Source organism: Odocoileus virginianus, chromosome 26 (assembly GCF_023699985.2).
Source record: "Odocoileus virginianus isolate 20LAN1187 ecotype Illinois chromosome 26, Ovbor_1.2, whole genome shotgun sequence".
Taxonomy (NCBI): domain Eukaryota; kingdom Metazoa; phylum Chordata; class Mammalia; order Artiodactyla; family Cervidae; genus Odocoileus; species Odocoileus virginianus.
Window position 1 is genome coordinate 13,389,638 of NC_069699.1, and position 13,915 is coordinate 13,403,552.

At 38.8% G+C, this 13,915-nt stretch overlaps 1 protein-coding gene across 10 annotated transcripts in view; it reads right to left on the reverse strand.

Annotated features, from left to right (window-relative positions):
- The window catches only part of ANO10 (anoctamin 10), a 245,179-nt gene that overhangs the window by 150,957 nt on the left and 80,307 nt on the right, over positions 1-13,915 (reverse strand). For all 10 annotated transcript variants that reach the window (XM_070455527.1, XM_070455525.1, XM_070455533.1 and 7 more), the window contains 2 exons: positions 10,646-10,837; positions 4,450-4,578 (listed from right to left, as the gene is read on the reverse strand). In XM_070455527.1, coding sequence (XP_070311628.1) covers positions 4,450-4,578; positions 10,646-10,837 — 321 coding nt within the window. The remainder of the gene's footprint in view (positions 1-4,449; positions 4,579-10,645; positions 10,838-13,915) is intronic.

Below are 13,915 nucleotides of genomic sequence, written 5' to 3' on the forward strand. Positions count from 1 at the left end.
ATCCATTTCTTCTTGACTACATTAAGAAGCAGAATTCTTCACAACATTGTAAATCAACTATACTTCAGTGAAAAAAGACAGAACAGAAGGAGCAGAATCCCTGAAGACAAAAATACAAAGATGGCTTTGTCTCCTCTCAGCACCAGATTCAGTGAAACATACATAGAGTCAGCCGCTCAGTTGTGTCCACCTCTTTGTGATCCCACAGACTGTAGCCCACCAGGCTCCTCTGTCCATGGGATTTTCCAGGCAAGAATACTGGAGTGAGTTGCCATTTCCTCCTCCAGGGAATCTTCCCAATCAAACCCATGTCTCTTACATCTCCTGCATTGGCAGGCAGGTTCTTTACCACTAGTGCCACTGGGGAAGCCACACTCAATACTGAGTATAATTTAATTAAGGAGTGAAAAGCATGAGCACTGGCCATCCTTTTGTGTTGTACAGGCAGGACTCAGAAAATGTTATACACTAACAAATATAGATACATAACTAATACTGAAAATAAATCTATCCAAAAATATCCATTTTCCCATTTTCAATAAACACTGAAATTCCCAGCTTCCTTTTTAAAACTCCATTAATTCAACAGTCATCGAAACACTGAACTGCATCCCTATAGTGTTTTAGGCACTATTCTAGGGAGTAGCCTATTTTCTGAGATAGAAAAGCAGACATCATTCTGTTCTCATGAAGCAAGTGGTGCACTGGAGGGTTGAGACGAGGTCCTGAAGGTCAGTAAAAAGGCAGCTCTCAGCAAGCCAAGAAGGCTCTTACAAGCACAAAATCTGCCAGCACCTTGATTTTGGACTTCCAGACATCATAACTGTGAGAAATGTATGTCTTATTTAGGCCACCCAGTCTCTAGAATTTTGTTAGAGCAGCCTGAGCGAATACAAGTCATTGTAAAAAAAGTTTCAACAATCGAGTACAAATCCTCTTGAAACAAATGAGAAAACAGAAAATCTCAGCAAAACAAACAAAACTCAGATGTTATAACATAGAACTAAATGGAACTTTTAGAACTGAAAAATGTAATCACAGAAAAATTTGAAAACTCAGTGGATGGGGTCAACAGTACAGTGGATATGACAGAGGAAACAATCAGTGAAGTTGAGGAATATGAATAGAATTCTCCCAAACTGAACAACAGAGAGAAAATGGGCCAAAAAAAAAAAAAAAAAAAAAAAGCTGAACAGAACCTTAGCGATCTGTAGGAAAATACAAAAAAATAAAGAAACAAACCCAACATTCAGATCATCAATCCCAGATGGAGAAAAGGAGGAGAAAAGGAAGAATAAAGAGTATCTGAAGAAATAAGGCCTGAAATTTCCACAAATTTGGTGAAAGAATAAGCCTAAAGATCTAAGAAGTGAAGTAATCCCCAAACAACTAAATCAATCCACACCAAGACCCACTATAACTCAATTTGGGAAAACTAAAAATAAAGAAAAAACTTTGAAAGCAACCAGAGGAAAAGTGCAACAGTACCTACCATCAGTCTGAATGAAAACAGATTCCTCATCTAAACCAGATGGAAGGAAGTGCCAGAATATTTTTCAAGTGCTGAAAGAAAAGAATTGTAATCCACGAATACCATACCTTATGAATCTATCCTTCAGGAATGAAAGAGGGGGGAGAAAAGTGATCAGATAAAGAAAAGCTAAGAGAATTTGTTGCTAGCACTGGTTAAAGGAAGTTCTTCAAACAGAAAGGTTATTGTGTTAGTTTTCTAGGCCTGCCACGACAAAGTATCAGGAACTGGGTGGTTTAAACAACAGAAACTAGCCTCCAACTAATAAAAAAATAAACAGCAGACATTTACTGTCTCACAATCTGGAGACAAGGAGTCTGGAGTCATGGCTTCGGGGTCCTGCTCCCTCTGAACCCTGGATGGGGGACTCACCCCTTGGTGCTGCCCGGGTTCTGGTGGTTGCGGGCAATCCTTGGGGCTCCGTGACCTGGAGCTAAAGCACTTCCATCTCTGTCTCCCTCATCACCGGGCATCCTCCCCTGGGTTTGCCTGTCTCTTCTCTTCTTGTAAGGACAATGGTCACACTGGATAATGTGTCCTCTACTCCAATATGACCTCACTCAGAGCTGTAACAACTCCATTCCAAATAAGGTTACATTCTGAGGTGCTGGGGGTCAGTTATTCAACAGACCTTTGGGGGCGACACAATTTACTACATAACAAGTTACCAAAGAAAAGTTTAGACTGTAGGTTGCCATTCACATAACACTCTCAAAATGAGAAAATTATAGAGATGGAGAAGAGATTCATGACCGCTGATGCTCAGAGAGGTGAACTGAGAGACCAGAACACCATGTGTGACTATAAGGGGGTGGGAGGAGGGAGACCTTTGTGATGATGGAAACGTACATATCTTGACTGTAGGGGTTTAATGAATCAATACATGTGATAAGATGACAACTACACACACACACACTATACCAGTGTCAAGGTCTCGGTTTTGAAACCATGTTATAGTTACGTAAGTTGTAACCACTGGGGTGAACTGGGTGAAGGGTGCATGGGACCTCTGTACTATCTTTCCAACTTCCTTTGAATTATAATTACTTCAAAATAAAAGGCTTAAAAACATAACAAAGTAAAAATTAAAGTCACAATTAAAGAATAATACGTTTCCTATAGAAAAGGTTCTTCCTCACAGGATTTTTTAATCAAGGCTTTTATTTCTGTTGTACTCTAAAGAACCAGTTTAGATAATGACAGTAAAATAGTTGCTTGAATACTACAAGAAGAGACTAAAATGGTAAGAGGAGGCATAAGGGTTAGAACCTCAGGACAACAACAAAGTTTCTGTTAAAACTGATTAAAAGATCAGTTCCTGATATCTGATTAAGAGATCACTGATACAGAAGAAAACACTGGCCTAATGAACAGGAATATACAGGAAAGCTGGGCCAGCCAGGAGTCTAGAAAAAGTGACAGCAAAATCAAGAAGTGGGAAGTGCTGAAATCATCCATCACTGCTTAGAAGCTGATGATGGGCACCGAGACCCAGCTCAGACAGAGCTCTGCGCTGTTTGAGGGGAGGGATGATTTTCAGGTTTTCTGCATCTTTTAAGACTATTACACTCCTCTTGCTCTGCCTCTAAATTCACTAAGAAACCGTCTGATAACCAGTTCCACTTCTACTTGAACACGGACTGTTATAAGCATTGGAAAACTCTCCTTATGGCAAATTAACTACCTGGTATTCTGGTCAGTTCCTTGGGAGTCTCATGATTTTTAAGTGGAAGCCAGCCCCAAAGCTGAAAGCTCCTAATTATTAGCTCCTGACATGCTGACAAAGACAACCTCCAAGATCTGCAGAGTTAAGGGCCATGTCTTAAATCAAGAAGGTGCACTGTAACCCTGGTCAGTTGGCCATTCCATCTAAGGGAACTCTGTCTTGTTCCTTCACTGCCACAGGTGGTAAGTCACCTTGCAAATAGCTCTCCAAAATCCTGTTCAACCAACAAAATTCAAAACAGGCTTACTTTTATCTGCAAAACATTCTCTTTCTTTTCCTACTTGCTGCTGTCTAAAATCCTTCTCTGAAATGCATACTCTATATACAACTTCTATCATGAACAAGATTCCTATCAAACATGCTAAAAGAGCAAATAGAACAAAGCAGAATCTCTTTCTTCTACTGCCAGAAATGTACAAGTTGTTCATAATTTCATTTCTTAGGGTTAGCCCTAAGTCCTGACTCACTGCTCTGTGATCCTACTAAGTTCTGCTTTGACAAACTTTTACTACTGTTCTATTTTTTTCAGTATCTAAAAATGAAAGATCACAGTATCCTTGACAACTATAATCACAAGAAAATTCCTGCAAATTCTTCCATTTGTTATTGATTAGAGCTTCATTTTCAAGATGTACAGTAATCTGTATTCAGAAATATGATAAACAAGTTAAATATCAAGGAAATACACAGACAGCCAACTTATACTTTGTATGTGATATTATGAATCTTCCTATTCTTTACATCTTGGAGTTTTAGAGTGTTTTATGATGAATCCCATACCTGCTGCAAATGAGACTTTAAACAAGCCATGATCAAAAAGCATTTCTTAGGATTTATTTGCTTAAGAAAGTAGAAGTTAAAGATTCCCTAAAACTGACTAAAAAAAAAATTAAGTCCACAGAATTCTATTTCAAATAGGATTTATCTCCTCAGCACTAGACACAGCAGCACAATGGATAGAAAAGTAACAGTCCTGTTTGCACCATAGGGACTGTTTTGTACAGAGACAACAACCAGTAATGCACAGCCTGGATCCTCATTGTGTTCCCAATACCTGAGCTGCTTTGCCTTCTAACTAGGTAATGCAAGTCACTGAACTCTCCATCACTGACAGGCAGAGACATCACTGCCTTAGAAAAATATAGGCATCTGACGTAGAGACTATATAAAATAGATTTAAATGTTCACTTACCTCCACGGCCACTACAATCAAAATGAGGTCTGTCTTTGACTCTGGGAAGAGTGCATTCACTTGTGGTGACATTCCAATCAGAGCACAGTTGGTGACCACAGATATAACACTCATTGTTTCAAAAGCCAACTGAAAGAAAAAAAATGTGAAATGAAAAATCATAATTGCGTGTGTGCTCAGTCGTGTCCGACTCTTTTGAGACCCCGTGGACTATAGCACGCCAGGTTCCTCTGCCTTTGGAAATTTTCCTGGCAAGAATACTGAAGAGGGTTGCCATTTCCTTCCCCAGGGGATATTCCTGGCCCAGGGATCAAACCCATGCCTCCTGCATTGGCAGGCAGATTCTTTACCACAGCGCCACCTGGGAAGCTCAAAAACCACAATGACTGAATCTGTATTGCCTCCTTCTTTTTCATATTATTTAAAGTCAAAGAAAAAGTCTTTCCTTAGTTCTAAACATTCCCAGAACATGTAAAAGTTTTTCTCTATGATGCCATGATTTTATTTAGCTCAAAAAAGCCATACTGTTAGAAGGTGTTTTAGATACTTTAGGCTTCACTATCTCAAACAATATGTTCTATCTTTCCAACTGGAGGTGGCCAGGGACCTGAATTTGGAACACATCCAAGAAAAATACACTATTAAAGTTACTTGACTCCATGCATATCTAAAGGGAAACTAAAGTAGTGCAATCAGAGAGAATGTTTTATATTCAAAAACAAAGATGACTTTAAATAGAATTCATTTTGTGAAACTGTCCTACTTAACAGACCACACATCACATCTGGTTCAGCCATACCCAAGGCTGATCATACCAGTTACAATGATCTCTTTCTAGTGGCATTTACCAAATCACCTGTAGAACTTTAGAAAAACACAGATACCAGGCCCCACTGAGACCTACTAAGACCTCTGATCCAGGGTCCCACGAGGAGACCAGTGCACATTACCGAGTGTGGACTGGGGAAACGTTGTGATCGTTGTTCTCTTCTTCCTTTTTTGTGTGCACAGCACTTGGTGATCACTACTTAAGAACTTACTAATTCTAAGAAATGCAATTACCACTAGAAATACAGAAGCAAAACAAAACATGATTGAAGCTCAACTTAATAAAATCTTGTCCCATGAAGATTATCTACCATCTTGTATTTTTAAAAAATCCTTTGTGTAATCTTATTATTTTTTGACAGTTTTCTTTATAACAAATCTACATAGGACTTTACATTCTCTTAAACTAGATTTAAATTTCTATTTATTTAATTATTATAAATTCAATCAAAAATCAAATATTATCAGTGTACAGGAAGAGTCTCCTTGTCCCCTTTCTCCCCATGTCAGTCTCTGTTCTATCCACAAGATAACCACTATCATTAATTTCTTATATAACTTTCCAGACACTTTGTTTGCAAACAAATATAAGCAAACTTGCACATATACTTTCTTATTCTCCTTTCAGCATAATACACATTGTCAAGTCCCTTGCTTTGGTCACTTAAAATGCTGTGGAAGTTATTCCATGTCAGGACACAGAGATCATCATTCTTTTTTTTTAGTTTTTTTTTTCCATTTATTTTTATTAGTTTGAGGCTAATTACTTTACAATATTATAGTGGGTTTTGTCATACATTGACATGAATCAGCCATGGATTTACATGTATTCCCCATCCCGATCCCCCTTCCCACCTCCCTCTCTATCCGATCCCTCTGGGTCTTCCCAGTGCACCAGGCCCAAGCACTTGTCTCATGCATCCAACCTGGGCTGGTGGAGATCATCATTCTTAAGTCACAACTTAATACTTAAGTCACAACTGCTTAAGTATTTTATCACATGAATGTACCAAGGTATATTTAATCATTTCCTTATTGGTTATTATTACAAACAATGCTACAATTAGAAACTTTGCAAACACATCCTTTAAGAAGTGTGGAAGTAGGATAAATTCCTGAAAGTGGAATAGTTGAGTCAAAGGTGCCACTGTATTCGTTATTCTGAGAGACAGTACCAAGCTGAACTCCGCAGGGCTGACCAGTTTGCCTTCCCATCGGCAGCACAGGACAGTGTCTGACTTCCTGCATTTTTAATGCATTTCTATCTAAACTTTTCGATTTTTAAATATCACTTATCATGAGTTATAATTTACATATAATAAATTGCACTCATTTATGGTATACACTTTATTAAGCTATGCTCACCTGGGAAACCACTATCACAAACAGGATATTTCCATTTTCCCCCAGATTCCTCACAATGCTTTGCAATCCACCCCTCCCTCTATACCTGGCACCAAGCAGGCTTTGATCTATTTTTTTGTCACTATGTATTAGTTTGTTTTTCCAGAATTTTATATAGTTAGATTCACACAGTATATATGCTTTTATGTCTCCTTTCACTCAACATGATCTTGAGGTTGATCCATATTATATGTTATCAATAATTTATTCTTTTTATTGCTGAGTAGTGCTCCATTGTATGAATATATCATGTTTTTTTACCCATTTACCTAGTGGGTTGTTTGGCAAATAGGGTTGTTTCCAGTCTTGGACTATTCTGAATAAAGTTACCATGGACACTTCTGTGCAGTCTTTGCAGGGATATGTTCTTTCCCCTGGATTTCTAAGAACAGAGATGCTGGGGTATGGTAGGTATATGTTGAATTTTTTTTTTCCACAAACCGCAATTTAGTTTTGCAAAGTCACCATTCACATTTTTATTGGTAATGTATGAGAGCTCCAGGTACTACACATTGTTGCCAACACTTGGCACCATTAGTCTTCATTTTATTTATTTTTTTTTTAGTCTTCATTTTAAAACAGGTATATAGTGCGATCTCACTGTGGTTTTTTTGTGCATTTCCCCGGTAGCTAATTCTAAATCTTTCCTTGAGTTCACTGACCATTTGCATATATTCTCTGGTGAAGCATTTCTTCAAGTCTTGTCCATGTTTTTATTTAATTGCCTTATTACTGAGTTGTAGGAGTCCTTCACATAATCTGAACACAAGTTCTCTGGCAGACATATGTGTTGTGAATATTTTCTCTCCTTCTGTGTCTTGCCTTTGTTTCCCTCTTAACTTTTGAAGAGCCAACTCCCTTACCCCCTCATTTGGAGATTTAATTACCCCAATACCATCAGTAGACAGTTGATGATTTTCTCCATTTAACAGATTTCACCTATATCACATACTGAATTTCTGGACTTTCTATTTTGTTCCATTGATCTGTCTGAATAATGCACCAGCACCACTCTACTTTAACGACTGAGGTTATGTAACACATTTTAATACATAGGAAGGCGTGTCCCTGCCCTTCCTTACAGTTTTCCTGCTATTCTACTTCATTTCTTTTTCCCTGTGAACTTGACAGTAAGTTTATCTAATTAAAAGAAAAACTTCCATGGGGATAGTGCTACGTTTATAAGCTAATTTGTAGATTAATTTATTTTTAAATTAAAGGAGAACTGATACATTTAGGATATTGAGTCTTCCTATATTAGTCAGGTATTGCTGTGTAACAAATCATCCCAGACTCTGTAACTTAAAAACAACAATCATTTCTTTAGTTCATTATTCTGCAGGTGGACAATTTAGACTATGCTTATCTAGGGGATTTTTTTGGTCTAGCTGACCTTGACTGGGATTCCTCATGTACATGTGGTCAGTGGGTGGGTAAATTGGAGACATAATTGGCCTGAGGAGGCTAGTTAAAATTTCTAGAACAATATTCAATAAAAGTAGTGACAGTGGACATTCTTGCATTGTTCCTAATCTTAGAAAGCATTCAATCTTTCACTAACAAGTATGGCTGTTAGCTTTAAGTTTTTTGAAATAGATTTTCCTTATTAATTTGAAGCAGTATTCTTCTATTCCTATGTTTCTGAGAGTTTTAAAAATGAATGAGTGTTGGATATTGCCAAATGCTTTATATATACTGACTGATACAATCATGAGATTTTTTTTTTTCTTTGGAATATTAATATGGTAAACTACACTGGTTGATTTTGAATACAGAACCAGAGCTTGCATCCCTGGACAAAATTCTACTTGTCATGGTATATAATTCTCCTCATATATTGCTAAATCTTATTAGTTAAGATATTATTAAGCTATTCTTAAAAGAGATGGGAATACCAGACCACCTGACCTGTCTCCTGAGAAATCTGTATGCAGGTCAAGAAGCAACAGTTAGAACTGAACATGGAACAACAGACTGGTTCCAAATTGGGAAAGGAGTACATCAAGGCTGCATATTGTCAACCTGCTTATTTAACTTATACGCAGAGTACGTCATGAGAAACGCTGGGCTGGAAAAAGCACAAGCTGGAATCAAAACTGCTGGGAGAAATATCAATAATCTCAGATATGCAGATGACACCACCCTTATGGCAGAAAGCAAAGAAAGAGCCTTTTGATGAAAGTGAAAGAAGAGAGTGAGAAACTTGGCTTAAAACTCAACATTAAGGAAATTAAGATCAAGGCACCCAGTCCCATCACTTCATGGCAAATAGATGGGGAAACAATGGAAACAGTGAGAAACTTTATTTTTTTTTTTGGGTCCAAAATCACTGCAGATGGTGACTGTATCCATGAAATTAAAAGACACTTCTCTTTGGAAGAAAAGCTATGATCAATCTAGACAGCATATTAAAAAGCAGAGACACTAGTTTGCCAACAAAGGTCTGTCTAGTCAAAGCCGTGGTTTTTCCAGTAGTCACGTATGGATGTGAGAGTTGGACTGTAAAGAAAGCTGAGCACCGAAGAATTGATGCTTTTGAACTGTGGTGTTGGACAAGACTCTTGGGAGTCCCTTGGACTGCAAGGAGATCCAACCAGTCCATCCTAAAGGAAATCAGTCTTGAATATTCATTGGAAGGACTGATGCTAAAGCTGAAACTCCAATACTCTGGCCATCTGATGCGAAGAACTGACTCACTAGAAAAGACCCTGACGCTGGGAAAGATTGAAGGTGGGAGGAGAAGGGGATGACAGAGGATGAGATGGTTGGATGGCATCACTGACGCGATGGACATGAGTAGGCTCCTGGAGGGTGATGGACAGGGAAGTCTGGCGTGCTGCAGTCCATGGGGTCGCAAAGAGTTGGACACAACTGAGCGACTAAACCAAACTGAAAGTTGTTCTATGTATTTATTGACAACAGACATTAGTTTGTTGTCTTCTTTCATTCTCTGTCCTGATATACCACCATACTAACTTCACAGAATAAATTGGAAAGTATTCCTTCCTCCTCTGTTTTCTGGGACAAATTATGTAAAATTGATGTCAATTTCGCTTTAAATGTTAGAATTTGCCAGTAAAACCACTTGGGCCAGGACATTTCTTTTTTGGGAATTTTTAATTACATATTCAATTTCCTTGTAATTCTGAGGATACTCAAACTACCTATTTCACATTGAGTGAGTTGTGGTAGTTTGTACTTTTGGAGAAACTGGTTTATTTCATTCAAGATGACATATAGCCAAAAGATACAAAGAACTGATTGAAAATGAAAACACAGCATATCAAACTTCTGGGGATACAAGTAAAGCAGTGCTAACAAAGAAATTTGTAGAACTAAAGGCATATACCAGAAAAGAGGAAAAATCTCAAATCAATAGTCTAAGCTCCTACTCAAGAAACTAGAAACAAAGAACAAAGTAAACACAAAAGAATCAGAAAGAAGGAAATAATAAAGATAAGAGTACAAATCAATGAAATTGAAAGCAGTAAAATAACAGAGATCAATGAAACAAAGAGTTCTTCCTTGGAAAAGATCAATTGTCAAACCTCTAACAAGACTAATAAGAAAGAAGAGACAATTCTCACACTTCACACTTTCTCTTTCACCCATGATTATTTACAAATGCGGTGTTTAGTTTTTAAGTGTTTGGTGATTTTCCTATCATCTTTCTGTTACTGATTTTCAATTTGGTTCCATCATGGTCAGAGAGCACATTGTGCTCAATTCTTAAAAATTTTGAAGTATGTTTTATGCCCCAGCAGATGGTCCATATTGTTGCATGTTCTATAAACACTCGAAAAGAAAGTATATTCTACTATTGTTGAGTAGAAAGTTCCATAACATGGATTAGATTCTATTACTGGATGGTACTTTTCCAGAACTCTCCATAGAGCTTTTATTTAAAATCACAATGCTTCATTTTTAAATTTTTTTAAAAAATAATTTTTTCTCAAATAATTACCTGCCATACACCAATACTGGCTGAGGGTTCTGAGAACGGACGTTTGAAGACTCTGCACATTTTTAAGGCATCTGAATTAACTTCAGTGAGATTATTTAGCACAGCGAAGGCAGCTGCCAGTGGGTAAACACAGGAGAAAAGGCTCACATAACCAAACTGCAGGAATAACTCCAAGTAATCATCAAAGGTGCCCTGAAAATGTAAACAAGAAGAAAACAGGCATTGTTTTAATATCACTTAATAAGAGCAGTCTTTCGCAATATTATTCAAGGCAGGAGCCTCTAACAACAACAAAAATCTCAAGAGTTTCTCCCAATTCTTTCTTCTCAACAACAGAATTTAAATTCAAAGACCATTTTATATTAAAGTCCCTGAAATAAAGAATAAAAAATGATTTTGCTACTCATATCACGTCAAATCACTGAAATATTACGTTTTTTCCTAAGGCAAATAACAGCAAAGCTAAAGCAATTTGCTCTTGACCAAGTAAAGAGAAATGATCCATATCACTATTAGAAATCTTACATGATGGTTCCTTCACATCATGGGTTCTGCAGAATCTCCGCCCCTGACCTTCCATTAAAAATTTGATGGTGGTGATGCCAGCGAAAATGGCAAAGTAAGAACATCCAGAAGTTTGCCTCTCCATAAAAGCAAACAAAAACTAACTATAAAATTTGTCAAAATCCACTTTGTTAGTATTCTGGAAATTAACCAAAGGCTTGTATCATTTATGGGCTTTCCTGGCAGCTCAGATGGCAAAGCGTCTGCCTGCAGTGCGGGAGACCCGGGTTCGATCCCTGGGTCAGGAAGATCCCCTGGAGAAGGAAATGGCAACCCACTCCAGTTTTCTTGCCTGGAAAATTCTGTGGATGGAGGAGCCTGGTGGGCTACAGTCCCTGGGGTCACAAAGAGTCGACAGAACTGAGCAACTTCACTCACTTTCACTTTGTATCAATTATGGAAACATTTAGTCAAGAATAACAGCTCAATTTTGAGTCTCACCTTCTGCTCCCCAGTTCTGTGGCAGCGTCGAAAAATAAGAACAGCATGCATTCCCATACCAGAGGGAGGAGAATGTGGCTGCAGATCTTTGAAAGTCTTATCCAAAGGGAAAGCATTATCTAGCCTGGCTCTAGAAGACTCCACTCAAAAGAATTCTATTTAACCTCATTGAGTCTTTGGGTGCTAAAGGCTCCTCCCCCACAGATGTTAATTGAATGTTTTAACATCAGACTTGACCTGCATACAGATTTCTCAGGAGGCAGGTCAGGTGGTCTGGCATTTCCATCTCTTGAAGAATTTTCCACAGTTTGTTATGATCCACACAGTCACAGGATTTGGCATAGTCATTAAAGCAGAAGTAGATGTTTTTCTGGAATTTTCTTGCTTTTTCGATGATCCAGTGGGTGTTGGCAATTTGATCTCTGGTTCCTCTGCCTTTTCTAAATCCAGCTTGAACATGTGGAAGTTCTTGGTTCACGTATTGCTGAAGCCTGGCTTGGAGAATTTTGAGTATTACTTTACTAGCGTGTGAGATGAGTGCAATTGTGCAGTAGTTTCAGCATTCTTTGGCATTGCCTTTCATTGGGATTGGAATGAAAACTGACCTTTTCCAGTCCTGTGGCCACTGCTGAGTTTTCCAAATTTGCTGGCATATTGAGTGCAGCACTTTCACAGCGTCATCTTTCAGGATTTGAAATAGCTCAATTGGAATTCCATCACCTCCACTAGCTGTGTTCGTAGCGATGCTTCCTAAGGCCCACTTGACTTCAACATTCCAGGATGTCTGGCTTGAGGTGAGTGATGACACCAGCGTGATTATCTGGGTCATGAAGATCATTTTTGTATAGTTCTTCTGTGTATTCTCCCTGGAGAAGGAAATGGCAACCCATTCCAGTATTCTTGCCTGGAGAATCCCATGGATGGAGGAGCCTGGTGGGCTACAGTCCATGGGGTCACAAAGAGTCGGACACGACTGAGCGACTTAACTTTTCTGTGTATTCTTGCCACCTCTTCTTAATATCTTCTGCTTCTGTTAGGTCCATACCATTTCTGTCCTTTACTGAGCCCATCTTTGATGAAATGCTCTCTTGGTATCTCTAATTTTCTTGAAGAGATCTCTAGTCTTTCCCATTCTGTTGTTTTCCTCTATTTCTTTGCACTGATCACTGAAGAAGGCTTTCTTATCTCTCCTTGCTATTCTTTGGAACTCTGCATTCACATGGGTATATCCTTCCTTTTCTCCTTTGTTTTTTGCTTCTCTTCTTCTCACAGCTATTTGTAAGGGCTCCTCAGACAGCCATTTTGCTTTTTTGCATTTCTTTTTCTTGGGGATGGTCTTGATCCCTGTACAATGTCTCCTATACAATGTCATGAACCTCTGTCCATAGTTCATCAGGTACTCTATCAGACTTAGTCCCTTAAATCTATTTCTCACTTCCACTGTATAATCGTAAGGGATTTGATTTAGGTCATACCTGAATGGTCTAGTGGTTTTCCCTACTTTCTTCAATTTAACTCTGAATTTGGCAATATGCAGTTCATGATCTGAGCCACAGTCAGCTTCCAGTCTTGTTTCTGCTGACTGTATAGAGCTTCCCCATCTTTGGTTGCAAAGAATATAATCAATCTGACTTCAGTATTGACCACCTGGTGATGTCCACATGTACAGTCTTCTCTTAAGGTGTTGGAAGAGGGTGTTTGCTATGACCAGTGCCTTCTCTTGGCAAAAGTCTATTAGCCTTTGCCCTGCTTCATTCTGACTCCAAGGCCAAATTTGCCTGTTACTCCAGGTGTTTCTTGACTTCCTACTTTTGCATTCCAGTCCCCTATAATGAAAAGGACATTTTTTGGGGTGTTAGTTCTAAAAGGTCTTGTAGGTCTACATAGAACCGTTCAACTTCAGCTTCTTCAGCATTACTGGTTGGGGCATAGACTTGGATTACCGTGATATTGAATGGTTTGCCTTGGAAAGGAACAGAGACCATTCTGTCATTTTTGAGACTGCATTCAAGTACTGCATTTCAGCCTCTCTTGTTGACTATGCTGGCTACTCCATCTCTTCTAAGGGATTCCTGCGAGAGGTGAGTGACCCTTAGTAACTGGAGAAAGGCGCCTGCAGTGCCGTGGGACGCCTGGACTCTGGTGACTCTGACCTGTCACCTGAGCAGCATCACCCCTCCCCCGCAGGACCCGGAGGCCTGCTGCTCACACAGTCACCCGGAGGGGCCACGCAGCACTCCACACGGTGCAGTGGCGGGGTGAGGG